General features: G+C 41.1%; 1 protein-coding gene across 4 annotated transcripts in view; it reads right to left on the bottom strand.

Moving 5' to 3' along the window:
- Positions 1-7,348, bottom strand: part of RASGRF2 (Ras protein specific guanine nucleotide releasing factor 2) — a 229,668-nt gene extending 222,320 nt beyond the window's left edge. For all 4 annotated transcript variants that reach the window (XM_068535591.1, XM_068535592.1, XM_068535593.1 and 1 more), the window contains exon 1: positions 6,514-7,348. In XM_068535591.1, the coding sequence (XP_068391692.1) occupies positions 6,514-6,801 (288 nt within the window). In that variant the 5' untranslated portion in view covers positions 6,802-7,348. The remainder of the gene's footprint in view (positions 1-6,513) is intronic.
- Between the last annotated feature and the right edge of the window lie 4,992 nt (positions 7,349-12,340).

The raw sequence follows: 12,340 nt of genomic DNA, 5'->3' as shown, positions 1-12,340 counted from the left end.
AGGCTACTACCTCCCCATTCCCACATTTCTAACCCAGGAAACCTCCTAGCTTTCCAGTCGTCCCTCTATTTGACAGCACTAACCCTCCTGTTTACATTAGTCACACAAATGGCATGAGTTCATAAATACAGTTCAGGAAATGAATCAGGCATTGTCTACATTAAATCAGAAAATGACAAAACAAAACATTTTAGGAACCTGAGAAGAATGCAAATACCAGTAACCAGGGTCCCTCAGATCCCTGCTGTTTCCACCATCATCGGTCTCAGCAATGTCACAATGGTAAGTATGGGAAGAGCTAATAAAAGAAATTATGGCCTACATTTAAAAAAATGAAGCACTAAAGGGTCAATAAATTTTATTTTTAAGCATAGCTTTTCTTAAGGTTGTTTTATTTGTATCTTCTCAGATCTTATGAGAATTCTATTTTTCATTGACTTACTGTACTCTGATGCTGTAACTTATACACCCCTCCCCAACTTTCTCATTTCTTCCTTTACAGTTCAAAAAGAAAAGAAATATTATTTAAATAAACACAGATCAACTCAAACTTGGTTTTTTTTTCTGCCCTCTCCCTAAAAGTATATTTGAAGCATTTTGTATTCACTATGAGGAGTTTTAAGAAAAATGATTTGAATCTTCATTTTTCGTGAATCATAAGTTTTTCCAGTGCTAGTAAAAAGGAAAAGTGTGAGAATATGTGCTTTCTGCATCCTTGTTCCACTTTATGATACCAATGTCTTCTCAAGTAAAAGAAAAAGGAAAACTTGCTGCTGTTTGGTTTTTTCCCCCCCAAATATACATAGAATCATATTTGAATTCCTTGGGCAAAAATGGTAAAATATACCCTTTGGTGGAGCCAAAATAATGTATTTCTAACTTCACAATCAGCTAATATTTGAAAATTTCACCAACTGAAATGTAATGAATAATTTTGGAATAATGGTTAATTTTTAGAATAATGGCCAAATATTATACAGTAACCAAACATTTACCATAGTGCTATATTGATACCTACAAATATCGTTTCTAGTTTTGTTTCAATATTAACTAAGATTTTACTATACATGGTCTTGAATTAAGATAAACTAATTTCAGAGAGGAATTTATACCGTGATTAACTTAAAATCATTAGTCCTGTAAAATAAAGCACCCCAAATTGTACACCGATTGGATTTACAACTCATGTCTTGAAATACATGTCTTATTGATACAAATAAAAACCTATAAACTCCAATATATATAACTGTATAACAAATGTTTAATATTTAATGATGGAAGATAAACTCAATAAACATACACACAACATACACACACAGATATACACACATATCCCTTTCTTATAGGACAAATAAACAGGCATAAAAACATAAAGCTACTTTAAAATTGTGAAAATTAGGATTTCAGACCTGAGTGAATCCATATTATTTGTCAATATGGCTTATTTCATTACAAAATAATCTTAAATACTAGCTTTTTCTATTCTACAAAATCAAAATTATACTGACGTAGCATGCACATTTATTGAAAAATATGGACAAGGTCAACTAAAAAGTATAATCTGCATTAAACAAACAGCAATACCAACAACTGCTTTAACAAACTACTACTATTTGCTTGCTAAAACCAGAAACATTTGGTTATCATACATGCTTTAGGACTTATCATCCAATGAAAGAAAAATATCTCTATTTTTTAATTCCTGAAAGAAAGTAAAAAATTTGTTATCACACTACAAATATTTTCCACCATTTAGTAGTGCATTTAGCGCTCACTTATTAAAACCCACAGAAAAATATTTGTCACAATAAAAATTCATTTTTATGTACACCTGTCACATCAAAGATAGATTTTTCTATGTAGAATTCTTAACGATAAGTACAATAATATAAATAGTAAGGTTTAGTGTAGTCAAAATTAAAAGAACTATATTTTTCTAATCCATAGATTATTTTTCTTCATTTAAATCTAAATTGGAAGAATGATTACAAAATTCAAGTGATAAATCATTTCTTTCCTAAATTACATTTTAAAACGTTTTACAAGGTTTAACAAATACTTTTATTCCATTTGCCCTTTATTTGTGTTCAATAAGCAAACACTGAAAAGGAAATGCTGAGTTTGTTATTATACTTCAATTAACACATGAACTGGAACAAAAACCCATCATCCACGCTCCCCACCCTCTACAAATATTTCAGGGTTTGCATGCCGCTCTGCCTAATGTGATAAAATGATTAAAATCTTCTGCTTGTGGACAAGTTTGGAAGGCTAAAATGACTGGCTAGAAATGAGGTGACAGGGGAAATCACATAACCCTTAATCCCTTTAAAATTAAATCAACATGTTTAATTCAGCACTAATATGACAAGTATCTACTATTTAAACCTCCAGAACTAAGGAGATATTCCACCCTCACCACGCACCCCACCCCCCACCGAAACAACTGAAATCAGGCTGAATAGACCACTTAACATTCCCAGGAAAATAAGAGTAAAGATGGCTTTGTTCCTATGTCTCTCCTGCTAGCAGGCAAGACAGATACAACCACTTAAACAGATCAGGCTAATTGGGATGTGTATTTTCACCCTCAGAGCAAATATTTTTAGAGATTCCTTACTGAAGTAAACAAATGCCATGTAAAACTGTTTAAACATAAATCTCATTTTTCTTTGAAAATGTAATGGTCTGCAATTGTATTTCTCAAGAATCGAACCTGTCCTGTAAATGGTTTTTAAGGGGAAATAAGAATAAACAAAACAGTGATTCACATACTACAACCCCAGCCCCTATTCCACCCAAATTTGAAATTTCTTGAAGCTCAGTGGATTTAAATAGTCTCCTTAGTAAGGCACTCTTCAAGATTATTCAATCTTCATACCTAGAGCTGGACTTTGGTCATCTCCTAAAACTCTTGAAGCCTCAGTCTTATCATAGGTAAAAATGAAAGAACATTACCAGTCTCCAAGAGCTGAAGTGAGGTTCAAGTTAGATTTAATAATGGAAGGTAACACTGAGCTTGGCACATAGAAGGTACTTACTACATGCAAATTCCCTTCCTCCTTAAACACCTTCACCTGGAACAAAAGGTAAGTTTTTCATTTTCCATAAATGGAGCTCTTTTAGAAAGAAGTACTACCAACACACATTTTCTAGAAAATGAACATCACTTAAAATTTTCCATAACTGAACACATTTTGATTATATCACCATAACTATCCCTAAGAAATAGCTGCTACAGAAGGTTGATAAGAGAGCCTTGCAATCTCCCAAGGACCTACCAAAGTGAAATCTTGGGACACTACTGAGAAAATGGAGCAATGCAAATATTCCTTCAACCTATGCACATTTGGAAAGTGAAAAATACCTTTCTTTTTTCTTCTTAACTGGAAACAGTTTAAGATAAAATGGTGAAAGAAAGGAAGGAAGGAAGGAAGGAGGGAAGGAGGCAGGGAAGGAGGAGAGGGAGGGAGGGAGGAAAGATGGAAGGAAAGAAGAAAAAAAGGAAAAAACCTTAATTTTCTTTTGTCAACCAACTTACTTTGAATTATTATTTAGAAGAAAAAAACCAATGAATGTTTTCTTCTTATAACTCATCACAGTTAATTAGAATTTTTAAATTATTTGAAGGAGAAGTAGAATTTAAACTGGCAAGAATGATTAGAGGCATTTTATAGCAAGAATTACATCAACTGTCACTGTCATTACAATGTGTCGCCCTCCAATGAGAATGATAAGAACGTCTTTGTCTCAAGCAGTCATGTTTCTATAGTTTTGCGCATCTGCTGACTGGATTTATCAGAACATCCACTTCAATCACCTGCTTGGCCTTAACTACTCAGATGCAGTGTTTATTACAGAGACTGATAATCTTTAAATCTTGTGAAATTGTCTTTCACATCCTGTGCACAGCAAAAAGCTCACACTCTCCGTTATAATCTTAGAAATAGGAGATGTCATTATTGGAAGATAACTCAGAAATCATCCTAGCCAAACGCTTAATTTTTATTAACACATCTGAAAACAGATTTCATTAATAGAAAAAACAGAGGAAATGTTAAGAGATTTGCCTTTAAGAAGTCACACAGAAATAGTGGAGGAAGCCCATTCTGCCTCCCTAAGTCCCGTTTCAAGCCCTAACCTTCAAGTATGTTTATGGGGTTGATGGAGACATATATGTGGAAAGTTCCAGAAGCATACTTGGAGAAGCAGACCTTGACAGGATCCCTGCTCAGTGCCTCACATCCACCCTCTACCTCGCCAGTTTCACAGGTCCACCATGTCTAGGTGCCTGAGATGAAGTGAGCACGTTAGCAATACAAATTAACTGAAAGAGAACCAACTGCATAAACTGTAGATTTAAGGTAAACTTTTTTTTTGTTTCTTATCTTTGCAGTTTCTTCTTCATTCTTCAAACACACCCAGACAGACAGTGTTACACAAAAAATATCAGTCTGCTAAGCCAACCCACAGAAGCACCCACAGAAGCATGTCCAACACAAGACAAACTGACAGATTTCCCAATCCAACTCCTAATCCATTTTGGAGTGCTTGCTTCTCTACATCTCAGTTTTACTACAAACACCAAAGGTTCTAATTTCTAACCTCGAAGAGATGTATAAATGATTGAGAAATACTCATAACTTGTATGATGATAAACAGAGAAAAAAATTCTTAATCAGGGGACCTTTTTAGGACTTCCATTAGAAAGTGGCAGGAGAGTCAAACTATTTGGAGGTTACATTTCTTTATAAAGTATGGTTTAAAGAAAATTGTCCTGAAGATGAGAGTCTGGATATTCTCCAAGTAGAAAAATCTTGGTTTTCATGTGTTAACAGGTCAGACAACCATGATAAGGTGCAACAGGTAACAACTCCCCACTCCCAGCTCATAACAAAAGTGGCTATCTCCTGATATTATAAACACAAAGAGAAAATATTATTTGTAATTGAGTCAATGATGTATCTTCAGAATAATTTCAAGTACCCTATTTTAGTACAGACATAATAACACTTTAAAAACCTACTGGTTTTTGCTCCCATGGGCCTTGGAACACATGCCTTAAAAAAACAAACAAACAAACAAAAAAAAAAACCTCACCAATGGAAAAGAAAAAAAAAAAATAGATCCTGAAAAAAATCTCTACCTATTTCCTCAAAACCCCTCCTCCTGCTCTCAGTTTAATTTCTAAAATGCCTGACTTGAAATTTAAACTTATATTTCCAGTATCTATATCTACAAAATTGGAAATCAGTTTTTCAAAGAACTCTCAACATGCCCTCAAAAACCAAAGGGAATATTTTTAAATTTTCAGATGTAGAAGTGTTATACCAAGTTTAATCAGTTAAGTCTGAATGATTTATAGTGAAACCAAAGTGAGAAAAATCAAACTTCTGGTTGATCTAGTTTTAGCTCCTCTTAATTTTACACATTGTTTTATGAGCCCCCAGGGGTTATGTAGGCATCTTACTCATCTTTCCATCGCTAGCGCCTCTCACAGCCGCCCTCGGGGATTTGCAGTAGAAGCTGTTTGGCCTGACTTACATGGCAAATTAAGCTGCTAAAAATTTTTATGCAACAACAAAGACCATCAGCCTCTTTTTTTCAAGGTGGAGATCTAGAAGCAAAGTGAGAACATTTGGGAGCATAAAATTAGTCTGCTTTAACTTTAATAAGAAATGGTGATTGAAAAAAATACAAATTTCGCACTTGCAGGAATGGGAGGCGGGGGGCCGGAGTTACTAAATCTGGAGGGTTTTTTCCTCCCTAAGTGTAAAACATAGCAAAACTAATAAAATTATGACCCAGAATAAAAAGGTCACATTCATTTTCGAAGCATTCATTTAAAAGTATACAGAAGCGTTCTTTAAAAATGCCCGCATATTTACACATAGCAGGAATGTGGCTACCAAATATTAATCCTGAGGGAAACGGATACACATTTACCTTCATAATTAGACACAGCAGGCCAAATGTTAAAGTAAACTGACATAAACCACAAAGACAGATTGAAAGTGACCAACAGAAAGTGCCCGTCCGTCCTGGGAGCCCCGCTTGTTCCCTGCACAGCCACTGATCAAACATCTGCAGGCAAAGAAACCTACTAGCCGGGTGACGGAGAAACCAAACTTTTCCAAATAAGTTAGTTCCGTCTTGCCAATCTAAATCCAACAGGTGTCAACCCACGTCGCCACACTAAGTCCTTCCGAACAAGGTGTAGAGAAGCAATGTAAGGTTAGCAAGGAAGCTGCAACGACCCGACAGCTTTCAGGGTCTCGGAAAATATAAAGCCGAGCCCCTATTCCAAAGGATCACAAGGAGATGGAGGACAGGGCGGGGATGGAGATGGGGAGGCAGAGGAGGGGAGCTGTCCTGCCACAGACGCCGCAGGGGAATCTCGAATCTCGGAGGGTGGTCCCAGTGTCGGATCGGGCCCTCGACCTCTGGGCTTAGAAAAAGTGGGCATTGCCGCGGCCGCAGGCAGGGAGACGGGGAGGGGATGGCGCGTGGTACCTGCTTATCCAGAGCGTCCCGGGAGCCGCCCGGCCCGGCCCCGGCCCTGGGCGGCGCGAGTGCCCGCTCGCAGCTGCAGCCCTCCAGGAGGTACATGCCCGCCGGGCGGCAGCTCTGCTCGCCCTCAAAGTAGAAGAGCACATTCTGGTAGAGGGCGAACCACTTTTCGTGCCAGCGGCTCGCCTCGGTTGCCTTCTTGCTCAGGAAGCCGCGCTTGGTGCCCTCTTTGCGGGCTAGGAAGGCCAGGTACAGGGCGTGCCCCTCGTTGTAGCGCACGCTCTTCTGCATGGTGAGGGCGCTGGGGGCTCACCCCTGCCTCGCGGCCATCTCCCGCCGGCTCGTCCGAGGGCGCGCCCGCTCGGCTCCCGACGGCGGAGGACTCTCCCTTTCCGGGCGCCGCGCACAGGGCACGCCGTCGGCCTCCCGGGCGCGGCGCGGCGCGGCGCGGCGCGGGTCCGAGGGGCGCCGGGCCGTGGCCGGGGCACGTTGTCTTCCGCCACCGCCGCCCTCCCGGCCGAGCGAAGCCCCCGGAGCCCCCGACGCCCGCGTGGAGAGTGGCCCCCCGAGGGCGGCCGGCCGGCCGTTGCTTTGCCCAAAGTTGCGGGAGCCCGAGCCCCCGCGGCGGGCTGGGGCGGCGCGCCGCGCCGCAGCCTGTGGAGGACTGTCCTCGGGCAACTCGCTCCGGGAGACAGAAGGTAAAACGTCACGTGGGAGATCAGCTGTAATCGGCTTGGAGACCGATTTAAAGGGCAAAGTCGGCGCGGCGGCGGTGACGGCGGCGCAGCCCGCTTAACCGCGGCGCGCGTCCCTCCCTCGCCCGCCGGCCAGGCCGCTGCCTCTGCTCCGGCCGCGAAGGGGCGGTTCGCGCAGAGGTGGAGGCGTGCGGCAACCGCACACACCCGCTCACACGCGCGCTCGATCGCACGCGCACACACACACATACACACAAGTATGTAGACTCACAAACACAGGCAAATGCACACTCACAGGGTGCGCACAGTCCCAACACAAACGCTTGCGTTTCCACAATTACACACTCACGCATACAAACAGGAACACACAAATACACAGTCACAGACACCACACACTCCAAAACACACAAATATATTCGCACAAATACACACAACGCAATACTTAAGCACACAGAAAATTATGCGCTCACATATATACAAGTAACACCCACAACGTGCATTCCTACACACAAAAATACAAACCCATTTACAAATACACACGTAGGCAACCACACACATGCACACACTGACACGCTCACCCAAACACACATTTACACACACAAATCATACACTCATCCACACGTTCAGCCAAACTCACGCACACAATATAGACACATGCACACTTTTACACTCATACACACACCCATACAAACTGCACACAAATACACACCCATACACAACACGTTTATATTCGCACACTCATGGTCATACACTCACACAGACAAATGATCATATACAAACACATACATGAACACACACACATGAACACACAAATGCGCACATTCACTCCAAAGTACACACAAATAACATTCATACACAAGCACTCACAAACATACAAATACACATTCATGCAAATTCATACACTTCCACAAACCCACTGACACATACAACACACTCACACTCATCCACGACTGTGTTTCCATGGCAGTGAGTGGAGTCACAGGATGGCTTTGCATAACGGGCAACCTTGACTTTCCCACCTGTACTTGCACTGCTGTATTTAAAACTCGAGGTGAGTGTGACTCTCCTGTTCCCAGAAAGGTATCGGATGCTGTTGGTTCCCTGTCAATGACCGTGATTTCTCAGGATTAAGATGAAAGAGACTAAATTTTAAGCACAGGGTTTTCAACCAGGAAAAAATACCCAAACAGCGAGACTTGTGGCCCCTGACAGAATCGATTCCTCAGAGGCCACGCTGTCATAGGTTCACTAGATACCCTTGCTGGGACTGGGATTCATTTGATAAATAAATCTCACAGGTTCAGCCAGAAAACCAAGACCCCTAGTATACAATATAAGTGGAAAAGAAATGATGTGCACAGCAGCTGTGAGAGAAAGCTAGTGAACACTCCAGGGAGTACCAGTGTTTGATTCTGCTATATACATTTTTTAGTCCCCTTAGTCACTTATCATAAAAATGGTTTGTCAACATGTTTATTGTTAAAGACAAAATAATAATGATAATAATAAAATCCTTTTCTGGGCCATGAATCTGCCACAATACACCTGTCTTGTACCACTAGTTGTGAGTTCATTAACTGGTAGTCCAGGGGTTCTGCTGTAAGTTGTGTTTTTGCAGAATATTTTAACCCTGCCTCACTGAGCAGCTGAGTGTTTCCATCTTACCTCAAAAAAAATCACTATTAAAAACTATAAAATAGGGAAGTGGCCATTTGAAATTACAGTATGAGCACTGTGGTCATTTTCCTTTACATATTTTTAAATAGCTAAAGGACAGTGCTTTGCAGATTTGGGTTTAACTCAGCTGGGAGCTTGCATTGTTCTTTAGAGGAGATACAAACAAGTATAGAGACACTAAGTAAATGTGGACAAGGTTTTGAGCCAGATTCTAGATGCAGAAAAGATGGCAATTGCCTCAGGAGGCTTTTCATTGCCTTCTCTGTGATCTAAACCCCATAAGCGAGTTGACAGCAGTACAGTTGATGAGCTCCATTTTTGAGTGGAAACCATTAAGGGTGTGGATTCAGTACAAAAACAGTTTTGCAATGAGTATTTAGAACTCCTAACCACTTGTGTTTTTTCAGATGTGAAACTTTTTTTTTTCCCAGTAAGCAATGTCTCTGGTGTTGAGGCTAATTTCAGTGCTTATTTATCCTTTCTGTCTACTCAAATATCCTTTGATTTGAACCACAAGAAGTATTCTTCTCAGCCTCAGTCTGTCATCACTTCCTACCATGGATGGTGTTGTGGCCATCATATGCCCCCTGATAGCAAGAGAAAGGAACTCTGATTTCTTCCAAAATTTGGCTGGTGACCATTATGGGTTTTAATTATGGAAATTCACTGGGAGAATTACTTATTGATCACCTGTTTATGTCCTCAACACTATATTTAAGTGATGTAGAGGATATAGGGAAAAGACTTTGCCACTGCCCCTATGTGCTCAGTCTACTGAGAATAGGATTTAATGTTTAGGCACTTCTCACCTAACTGTTCCTCCAAGGCACAGCTGCACCACCCAGTAGGAGAGCTTATGTGCAGTAGGTATCCATGCGATTCGTAAATATTTCCCAAATTAATTTAATATTTGGTCACTGAATTATTAAAGAGGGCACACACATTAGCAAACATTAGATCATTCTGTAAGACTGTAAGAGACGGAAACAACTAAAAATTCCTGTACATTCTAGAGAAGCTATATCCAGTGACTGCCTGATGGGCATTTGTGGGCTTTTAGCTTCCTTCATCCATATGGAAACTGCACCCCTGGAATGGTGCCATCTTGAAAAACAAAGGGCCAGGAGGTTATGTAAATGAGGATGCTTTTCCCCCCAGCTGATCAAACAGGCTGGCAAAAGGGACTGTGTTCCAAGTGGGTGGAAACAAGCTCTTCTATGAATTCATTATTTTTCCTTCTTGCATTTCATGGACTCTTTCCCAAAAGGGTCAGTTTAAGTTGATTTTCGAGAACAGCAGTGCATTTCTCACTGATGATGAGAGTCCTCTTTGACTTTTTCTAGGCAAGTTAAGAGAAGAAAAATTAGCGATGAGCTATCATATCTGGAAACCCTAATTACTACTTGTAGAGAGAGATGACTTCCAGATAATTTGACAAAAAAGGAAGGGAGGGAGAGAGGGAAGGAGGAAGGAAGGGAGGGAGGAAGAAGGAAGGAAAAGAGGGAGGGAATAAAGAGGGAAGGTAAGAAGGAAAGAGAAATTTTCATCTGGGTTGTCCAAAGCTATTAAGGTTGGGGAGGTAGAGGAGGGGAGCTCATTCTACATGAATAGAACCTAATCCATAGCTTTTCCAAATCCCTAATTCAGGCATGAGAAGACATTCCAGGAGAGCTCTGTGGTCAAATACTATTCAGAGGTTAGGAGGACAGCAGGCAAGAAAGTGAAGAAGCAGCAGGCAGGCAGGGCCTGGAGAGCGTGGTATCCCAGAAGCTAAGTAAAGAAAGTGTTTAGAGAAAGAGAGAGTGATCAGCTGTATCAAATGCTTCTTTGATGTTAAGTTAGATGCTAACCATTGAGTTTGGACAATGAGGGGATCGTTGGTGATGGTGACAGCCATGGTTTCAGTGGAGTGGTAGGGCTAAAAAGACTAAATGGAATGGTTCACACACGTTACATATATTACACTCAAAATCCAGGATGCAAATCAAAAACTGTTTTAGGAAAAACTCTGTCAATCAACTTACCAGTATGGACTTGGAAGCTCAACACTCAGATCATGTCACTCTAAGCTGAGGCAGCTGTAGGCCCCTATAGGTAAGTGCCAGGAACATTCTGACAGGTCAGGTCATCACGTGCCCCAGGACCACGTACACCTGAGTGAGAAGCACTGCTGAGTTTGGAAAAGATTCACTGCCACAGAAGAATGTGCTACAGGGAAAGACACCTGGTGAAACCCTGTCACGGTCACACAGCTGATAATGATAAGATTGAATCCAACCTTATCACGGTCACTGCTTGTCCAGTGGTCACACAGTGGGGGGCTATCTGGCTGCTTCAGCAAGGAGTCTCTTTATTCTGCTCTGTCCCACTAAAGACTCTGAGCAGATGTTCTTGGTGGTTCTGTGTCATCTTGCTGGATTCAGTTTCTCCTCATGCTGTAGGTGCAGGTGCAAATGGTGTAGGGCACAGGCTGTATGCTTTTGCTTAGCCTGAACTCTGAAAGTTTTGAAACCTTGGGGGTAAGAAGTAGAAAAGGAGTGGGTGAGGCTGTGGGAGTGATTTGAAAACCATAAACAGTTTTCTGTCTCTTAGGATCTGCAGCCTTGGATTCCCCTTTGGTGTAGAAACTATTCCTTCATAAGAAGCCCTGTAATAGGCTCTTCAGTTCAGAAATATGAAACAAATGCCCTCTCATCATTCTGGGAGAAAACTGTGAAGGGATCTAAATGCGAGTGTTTTGGCTCAAAAGCTCAGCATTCTTTTGTAATACATGTTATTGTGTGCATAGCTACTCTAGGAAGAGATGTTTCTTTTTCTTCTGGCAGAGACCGGCTTGATACAGAAATAAAAGCACTACTCTCCTCTCCTGGCATGGAGAGGACTCTATTTCCCAGCCCTTCTTACCATATAACTGGGTTTTGGCCTAAGGGATGTGGGCAGACGTGATGGGCACCTCCTTCTAGGTCCTTTCAGGACCATCTCTGCTCTCTCTTCTCCTTGGTAAGAGTAAAGACACGTATTGAAGTCAATAGGGCCATAGGATAGAAGAAGCCACAGTCCCTGAGTCACTGCATGGCTTCGAGCTGCCAGGAGCAGCCCAACCCATGTGACATTGTGACATAAGCAAAACATAAACTTTTGTTTTATCAAGCCACAGAGATACTAGGTTTGTTGTTACAACTAGTGTTAATTGCCCTGACTGATACATTTCTCTGTGCATTTAAAGTTCATTATACTATAAACTGTTCTTTGTACTTTTTAAAAACAGGCTTATTGTGGTATAAATGACCTACAATAACTGCACATATTTAAAGAATACTATTTGATAAATGTTGACATACTTGTATATCCATGAACCCATAGCCACAATCAAAATAACAAACATTTCTATAACTCCCAATAGTCTCCTCATTCCCCTTTGAAATTCTTTCCTTCCCACCTCTCCTTCCCCTCCACCC

Source organism: Eschrichtius robustus, chromosome 2, assembly GCF_028021215.1.
Source record: "Eschrichtius robustus isolate mEscRob2 chromosome 2, mEscRob2.pri, whole genome shotgun sequence".
Lineage (NCBI taxonomy): Eukaryota > Metazoa > Chordata > Mammalia > Artiodactyla > Eschrichtiidae > Eschrichtius > Eschrichtius robustus.
Note: the sequence above shows the minus strand (reverse complement) of the source record. Positions and strands in the feature narration are given on the sequence as shown.